Here is an 8,911-nt window from a genome sequence, read left to right on the forward strand (position 1 = left end):
TATTTGTTTTTAAATCGGTTTTTGCTTCTTACTTTTTTGAACCTATCCATCGTGTTCCTAACACAGAGAATTTAGGGCTGCGAACGTAACATGATTCCTTCCAAAAATGTCTAATCTAGGATTCAGCCAAAAACCACACGGATTGAGGTATGTATCTGCACGAGATTTTAAAAAAGCGAGCTTTAAATTTCAGTGGCTCTAAATTCCTCCCACCTTCGGCTAGCGTTATAGCTGAGATGAAATGAAATTCCTTCTGTAAACAGGTCTGAACTCTTCGTGATTCTGACGCGGGGGAAAGCAGTGAGGCACGTTTGAAATGAACCTTCAATATGTGCTTTAAAATACATGCCCAACCTCAGCCTATATCTTTATTTGTATTAAAAGCAACACCACAGTTTGGCATTGAAACTGGGTCCCGATTAAAGAAGTTTGCACTTATGATTTCAGGGGGGGAATGCGATTTGTATAGCTGAGCTAGGAAGCCATACAGATGGTAAATCTCCATTCCATGCCCCCCGCACCCCCACACAATTAGGTTTCTATTTAGTCTGGGGTTCAATTGTTGAAGGTGCTTATTAAGTGATGGAGCATTTTATACCCTGAACAAAAATTGTAAAGCTCCAAAATGACCATTTTTTTCAAGCGTACCACCTACAGTATAGAGCTGTATACTATCTATAGAGACAGACCCTGGAATCTGTCTGTATCACTTTCGTGATAGAATGATGGTTCCTTGAGCGAGGGAACTGGACGATGCATTAGCACTGAAGTCTCTTACTGACGTGGATGCTTAACATATTGCAGTGGTGATTTTAGGTGACGGAGAGGGATGTTTCTGGCCGTCACTCCCTCGCTGGGTTGTTCAGTAACTCGTCTCTAGGGCAGAGCAGAGGACCCCTCTTTCAGGTGTGTATTGGGGAACTAATCTAGCGTCTGCAGGCTTCTCCTCTCACAAGCCCTCTTGCTCTGCGTATGGTTTTTGTCTAACCTTCCTTCAGACGCCCAACGGGGTCCGACAAGGGGAAGATTTCCCCCATGCCTTAGTCTGAGGCTGATTAAGGTTTGATGATTGAATTCAAAGTCCACAATAAACTAAATCACCGCTCAAAAGGTCTTTTCCAGCCAACTGATGTAATGCTACAAGTTTTGTGGTGGGCAGTTTCTTAACCATTAACGTGCAAGTATCTAATGGCAGTAAAACAGACCCTAGATATTATAGGATGACGAATATATACTTAGAAGTGAACCTACAGCACCAATTTGCAGATTAAAGCTTAAACGGTAAAGCAAAGGGAACATAAAATAGTGACAAGCTGAACTGTATTATGAGTGGATAGAGAGCTATCCGATCAATGCTTCCTCAGTCCTCCAGTAGCTCCACCTTGCGAATATACCTCAGTCATTAACGGGAAAGTATCACCTCGTCTGATGGCGCATTGGAAAGGTTTTGCTTACTCGCTCTAAATGAACGACACCTTCGAAATGCTCGGCAGATTTCCCCCTCTCTCAAGCAACCTTAACTCCCACCCCTTACAACTGTAATGTTTAACATGCTGCTGTCACAGGGCACCCAGCAGTACCTAAATAATCATACACACACACACCCTCAAGGGATTCACACTGGAGCCCATTGCAGAAGCTTAAAAGCCCCAAGTAAGTGCTAGAGCTAGGAGAGACGCGTCACAGTGCTGTCTTCTCTGCCGCCTCTGAAATCTCCCTCTACAAAACTTCCCCAAACCAATTGGTTCCAGTGGGCTCTGGGAGAGCCCATCGGCCTTCTGAACATATACACCTTTGAAAGAGAATCCCCCCCCCACCTTTGTATCCCCGAGCTCCTTAAATAACAAAGCAACGCGCCCCGATTTCAGGATCTCTACGAATCAAGCACTCCGCCTAAAGCCCTGCCGACTGAATTTGAACTCAGGGTCTCCCCGTGTTTGCGAACGAGGCCGAGCCGGGCCAGTTTGCCAAGTAGAATCAGCCCCCGTTAGAAAGGAACAAGCGTCAATGTCCTGCCCCGTGTGGCACTTTGCACTCTGCCTGCGTGCAGCAGTTTAGAGCAGAGGAGAAGCGGCAGGGGGGAGATATTATATTTGCTTATATGTGATTCAAATGAAACGCGGGTTGGGATTTGGAACGGGAACAGCTCAGGTACACTTTGGCCCCCTGGTGAGGACAAACCTTCTGGATCATGTACATGGGAAGAGAGGGGGTTAAAGACTGTACCACGGATCCACACCACGGATCTAAAGCGTTATTATCTATACTGCAAATTTAACTGGAGACATTCAGATGAAACGAGCGGACATTTCATTGCCACACAGAATACCGCTCCCCCCCCCCCCCGTGCCTAATACTAAGGTGGTATTTCATTACATTATCCTCTACCAACTGTCCTTTCCCCCCACAGAATTCTTGCGATATCCCCGAAGTTTTGACTGTTCTAACTGGGATATTTATAACTTTCTTTAACTTTCTTTCGGACTGAGATCCTTTACATATCCTTTGCTCTGCATTTCTGTCTGCGACCCAGTGTATGGTTCATTTTAAACGGAACACAAGTAAAGCAAGTCGTCGCATTTTGTCTAAGGTCCGGGCTGGAAAAGTAGAAATAACCATTGGGATTCGATCTGAAAAAACACCGAGTGTATATTACATGTAAGTCTTTTCGTGCTGCAACAGATCTGAGATCGAGCTCTGGGGCTACTTTTAAATACTCGTCTTTTTTTTTCTGTTTGGGATTTGAATAGAATCTTTTTCACGAGAGGAGGAAAAAAAAGTAACACCACATTTTTTTTCTGAAAGGTGCTTCTGTCCATCATGACAATCAGCCTTGACTTTTGTGTGTGCATCAGAAACTAAGTAATTGAATAATGACAGAGGCAGAAAAACGACAGTGGTATTATTACTGTGGATGTCGAAAGAGACAGGTGGATGAAGGAAACTCAGCAGACTCAAGCAGAGAATGATCATTTCAGCACATCCTCTATGTTCCAGTTGGGGGTTTAAAGGGAGACATTAACCCTGTTGGTAAAGGTTAAAGCTCATTATCTCAGAAATGTTCCTTGTTTGTTTGTTTCTGTTCCTCTTACACCGATTTGTTTCCCTCTCCCCCCCATCTTCAGTTGTAATTCTCTGTGCTCCTCTTTTTGTCTCCAATAGCTGGTGCTTTTTTCAAAACGGCCACTTGGGGTCGTCCTTTATGTCTGTTTGAGCGTAAAAACAGTTTTTAAAAAAAGCCTTAATCTCCTTTAATCGTTACAAAATGTTCAAACAAAAACACAGTCCTGTTACTGGACCCCCTCCCCCCCCAAAAAAATCTTACAAGCCGATTCTTCTTTGCATGCAGTCACTCAAGGAGCAGAAGAGGAAATCAAAGATCTTCCTTAGAACTGAAATGTAATTACAGTATATTTTCCCCTTCGCCCCGAGATTTGCAAGAGTCTGAGCCAGTGCTAACTGCTTTACTTTGGGGAGGTATTTTTAACTTGAGGTTTTCTTCGATTATATAACGACAGCTGGCACACTCAGACTGTGGGCAAATATTTTTTATTTTCGTCTTCTTCCCAACCCTGTCTCTCTCTCCCTCTCTCTCTCTCTCACACACACATACACACAGACATGCAACGATCATAGTTGAATCCTACAAGAGATTAAGTGTTTTGACTGTACTCCTGGAAAGTGGACAATGAAAAGTTGCACTCAAACCATTCCATCCTCCCACCTCCACCAAACAGAGTGGGCAGAGGGACTTTGTTATATTTAGAACAAAGGGATGGCCAGCAAGTGAAACATACGCTGGATTGCCCCCCGCTCCTTCTTTGTAAATTACACAGGCTAAGAGAGAAAGGGAGGGGAGGGAGACAGAAAAGGGGGGGAGCAGATCGGGGAGAGAAAGTGGGAAGATTAAAACATGAAAGAAAGAAAAAAGGGTTGGAGTTGCTGCCTGGTCTTGTTCTCCAGCTGCTAGTCAGCTGACTCGCTGGGAGCTGTCACATTGTGGGAGCCTGGCCCCACCCCCGGCAGCCCCAGGATCTCCGCGGCCGAGCTCCCATTGGAGAAGCTGCCTGGCGGTCCCAGCCCCCTTTCCCTGAGTGTCATCAGAAAAGGAATATAAGCAGCCAGGGGGGCTGCCTCGCAAATCACAGCTGCACAACAGGAGCTGGAGGCGGCAGCTAAAGCAGAGACAAGATTTCCCCACCTCCCCCACCCCTTCCCTTCATTGCGAGCGAGAGAACAAAAACTCCAACCACCAAAATAACCCATCCAACAGCAACCCTCCAGTACACGCCGCCCGCTGCTCTGCCTGGAAAGTTGCAGCGGGCTCCGGCTCCGCGCCTGCAGTGGAGGGGGTCCGAGGCTCAGGACTTACAAACCGACCCCAGCCGGGGCACAGAATCTCTCCTGCTTTTTCCTTTGCAAAGGAGGCCAACCTGCAACGCCAGCATTGAGGTGGGGAGGCTCCTGCTGCTGCTTCCTTCCTCCCCCCTCGCCCGTGGGGTTTTCTTAGCCGTGGGAGCCTCTGCAGCCTGCATTGCATTGCAGACACCGCTACCCCACGCCTCGCGGCCCGGGTGCCTCCGCCTCCTCCGCCCGCTTGGCTTGGCTGCCCTCCGCCAGCCAGCAGCAGCAGCAGCGAAGTTGACCTGGAGTCCGAGGGAGCGCGGCCAGCCCTCCCCCCGGACGGTGCCCTGGAGTGAGCGCTCCAGCCCAGAGGCGCCTGCGAGACAGCCATGGCCGGCGAGCTGAGCATCGGACCCGAGCTGCCCACCAGCCCCCTGGCCATGGAGTACGTCAACGACTTCGACCTGATGAAATTCGACGTGAAGAAGGAGCCCCTGGGCAGAGCCGACCGGCCCGGCCGCCACTGCACCCGCCTGCAGCCAGCCGGCTCCGTCTCCTCCACCCCCATCAGTACGCCCTGCAGCTCGGTGCCCTCCTCGCCCAGCTTCAGCCCCACCGAGCAGAAGACCCACCTGGAGGACCTGTACTGGATGGCCAACAGCTACCAGCAGATGAACCCCGAGACGCTCAGCCTCACCCCGGAGGACGCGGTGGAAGCCCTCATCGGGTCCCACCAGATGCCCCAGCAGCTGCAAAGCTTTGAGAGCTTCCGGGCCCACCACCACCATCACCAGCAGCAGCACCACCACCAGTACCCGGGGGTCACCCACGAAGACCTGGCCAACAGCGGGCACCCGCATCACCATCACCACCACCACCATCATCATCACCAGGCGTCTCCCACCCCTTCCACCTCCTCCACCTCCTCCCAGCAGCTGCAGAACGCCCACCAGCAGCACCCTTCCTCCAACAGCGTGGAAGACAGGTTCTCGGACGAACAGCTGGTCTCCATGTCGGTGAGGGAGCTCAACAGGCACCTGAGGGGCTTCACCAAGGACGAGGTGATCCGCCTCAAGCAGAAGAGGAGGACGTTGAAGAACAGGGGCTATGCCCAGTCCTGCAGGTATAAGCGAGTCCAGCAGAAGCACCACCTGGAGAACGAGAAGACCCAGCTGATCCAGCAGGTGGAACAGCTCAAGCAAGAGGTGACCCGGCTGGCCAGAGAAAGAGATGCCTACAAGCTCAAGTGTGAGAAACTTGCCAGCAATGGCTTCAGGGAGGCCGGATCCACCAGTGACAACCCATCTTCTCCTGAGTTCTTCATGTGAGTCCTTTAAACACAACCCCCCCGATCTCCTCCTCCGCCCCTCCGCTTCTCCCATCCTCCTCTGACATCTCCATCCATCTGCCTGCTTGAGTAGAGAGGAAGAAGAGAGACTTAATATTTGCAGCATCCTGTCTTATAGATTAGCTGTGAAAAGTAGGCTGGGGTAGGTGGGGGAAGAGAGAGAGAGAGACGTGCAACTTTTTATCTTTAGTTCGCCAGCTAAAGAAAGAAACAGAAGAAAGGAAGGACATGTAAAGCGTTTTTATAGATCGCTTGCTTTCAGAACTATATGGGCTCGTTGGTTTTGTTTTTTAAAAGGGACAATGAACAAGCGATCTATAACATATTACTTGCTTGGGAGTAAAGGAAAGAAGACTCATGCAGCAGCATCTTATGCACATTTTACCTGCTTGGAAAGGAGAATAAGTAAAGGACAATATATGCAACCCCCTCATATATTGCCTGCTTTGAGAAATAGTTACGGGACTCAGATGGGACATTCAGTACAAAACAAGAAAAAACATCAGTTTTATTGCCTGCTTGATTATATAGAAAAAAAAATACGAAAATCTGCATTAAAAATATTAATCCTGCATGCTGGACATGTATGGTAATAATTTCTATTTTGTACCATTTTCTTGTTTAACTTTAGCATGTTGATCATCGTTCATAGCTTTGTTTCATTGATAAGAAAAGCATCACAAGTTATCAACTTTTTACTGCTTGTGCAGTTTTGTTGGGGTTTTTGTTTGGGTTTTTTTTGTTTTGTTATAGTTGTTAGCTTGTAAATATCTGCCACATCAAACAGCACAGGAAGACAAAATAACATTTCATCAGGCTGGTTATATGGTTTGTTATTAAAGTAAAGAGAATAAAAAACGTTATGGGCATTTTGCATTTGCATTCAGAAAACAACGTTGTATATTTGGTGCACTTTTAAGTTGTAATTTTTTCTTTAGTTTTCATTTTGGTTTTTGTTTGTTGGGGCAGAATAAAAGCAACTCGATTGCATTGACAAACCGAAACTTAATAATAGTGAAAAAGGCCAGCAGCCTACCAGCTATATCCTACTCCACAATTTAAGTGGCAGTGAACCTATTACTTTGACGTCAGGACAGTTATCACACAGCAGTGCTCATAGCTTTGGCCATATTTTTCTCGGATTTATTATACACTCAGGAAACAAAGAATTTACAATGTATTTTCTTTTAAGAAACAATTGATTCTTGATTTCCAAAACCCAGGATGACACGAGTCAGTTGCAATCGCTGTAGGCAGAACAGTATACAACAATAACATGTATCAGTTCCAGTTCTGATTTCAGTTAGGTTTCTCAATGGCAACAGAAGATGAAAGGGCTTGGAATGTATAGAAAACTGAAACGTTTTTTAAAGAGACATACTGCAACTTAAGTGTATTATTTGCAATGATTTTTAATCTGCTTCTCTGCTTCCCCATGCAGCAAAAGTTTTAGCCAAATTTCTTTGCAGTTGTATAGTAGTAGTTTGGAGTGTTATGGGTGTTATTACTTTTTTTTCCTCCTGCAGGTCAGAAAAAGGATTTTACGTTGCACTGACAAAAATACCAAAATGAAAACTTATTTTAGTTTCCTTTTAGGATTGATTGCTGGCACTGCTGGCCGGATGCATTTTAAGTTTGTATTAGTTTATAAATTAACAGTAATAACAAGATTGTAATGAACAGCATGGTGCTTGCAGTTTTAAATATTGTGGATATTAGTCATGCATCAGAAAACGATCTTTGGTTTTTACTGATTCAACTGTGTTGAAATCAAAACATTGCAGCAGCGAAAAAAATTGTTTTTATTTCATGTAAAGTTCTGAAGGGATCAATTTCAAATCCTGCTTATGATATGAAAAATATTAAAAAACCTGGTCTATTGTAGTTTTATTCAGACTGGTTTCTGTTTTTGGTTATTAAAATTGTTTCCTATTTTGCTTATTAAAATAATTGAAATGGCATTTCTTTGAAGGGTTTACTTCTCCAATGTCTTGTGTTTAAACTTTCTTGGACCTTAAATATATATCAAAGGGCATGATCCAGCTAAACTGATCTTTGACGTGCATCATTGGGTTTTAAAAGTGATTTTTCGAAGTTTATTTTAATTCTACAACGAGGGTCATCATTCCACACACATCCGTGCAGAGTTGCAAACTCCATTTCTAACCCTTAACATGGTTTACTCTGCGCTGTAGTTTTGGCTTCAAACTCCGCTCTAACACAGTTTCATGGGATTTACTGTGCACTGATAGACGCTAAAGCAGCTAAACGTGCTACTTTCAAACCCAACATCAAACTGCAGGATGGTTCTTACTGATGACACTTGTATGGACTCACTGTAGCAAACCTTAGAACGTTGGCAGCCTGCTTGTTACATTCAAGAGCTGAAGGTCTCACTGGCAACGGAGGCGTTGTGCAGTGTTTCCCTTTCAAACACTTCCCAGGGTCTCTCTGTGAAGCTTGGTTTCAAAGGGTCTGTACTTTACTTTCCCTGCCAAACAGTCTGCGCCCCCCCCCCACACCCCCTCGAAGCAACTCCCTTACTCACACCGTGGATGTGTAGATAATTTAAAGTTATAGATGCAGCAGCACATGGGCCCATTGAGTTTAACATGTCTCCCTCTGAGCTATAGTGGGGGCTGGGGAAGAAATCAGTCTTTATTAAAATTAGGATGACCAGACAGCAAGTCTGAAAAATCGGGACGGGGGTGGGGGGGTAATAGGAGCCTATATAAAAACAAGACCCCAAAATCGGGACTGTCCCTATAAAATTGGGACATCTGGTCACCCTAATTAAAATACTCTAACGAAACATTTTAAAACTGTCTAGAACCTTAAAAGCGTGATCAATACGGTTCCTCTAGGATCCGTGCAGCACACTCTCCCCCCATTGTCTTTCTCGCCTCTCAATCTGCCCAGTTTGTTTATTCTGGCATTTTGAAACATGACAATGCTATTAACTCCTTGTGTTCAGTAACAGCAGGTGCTCACAGAGCTAGAATACAACACTGCCGCTCTACTTCTACCCCAGCGCCCCTCCACCGCCACTATCCCAACAGCTAAGCAATTAGTTGCTTTAAAGTCCAAAGTGGATGATAATCATTTATCTAAGTCAATTGTAGCCAACCTCTGTTCTGCTCAGCGCCTTGGTGTGGGAATTAGAAAGTTGCAAAGAAAGCAGCAGCCCGGAAGGCTGAGGATTGGTACTTTCAAACTGTG

At 45.8% G+C, this 8,911-nt stretch overlaps 1 protein-coding gene across 1 annotated transcript; it reads left to right on the forward strand.

Annotated features, from left to right (window-relative positions):
* The first annotated feature begins 4,144 nt into the window (after positions 1-4,144).
* On the forward strand, positions 4,145-7,653 carry MAFB (MAF bZIP transcription factor B). The gene has a single exon (XM_054045463.1). It carries the CDS (start codon positions 4,734-4,736, stop codon positions 5,670-5,672), a length of 939 nt encoding a protein of 312 aa, XP_053901438.1. The 5' UTR covers positions 4,145-4,733; the 3' UTR covers positions 5,673-7,653.
* Positions 7,654-8,911: the final 1,258 nt, after the last annotated feature.

Source organism: Malaclemys terrapin, chromosome 12 (assembly GCF_027887155.1).
Source record: "Malaclemys terrapin pileata isolate rMalTer1 chromosome 12, rMalTer1.hap1, whole genome shotgun sequence".
Classification (NCBI taxonomy): Eukaryota; Metazoa; Chordata; order Testudines; family Emydidae; genus Malaclemys; species Malaclemys terrapin.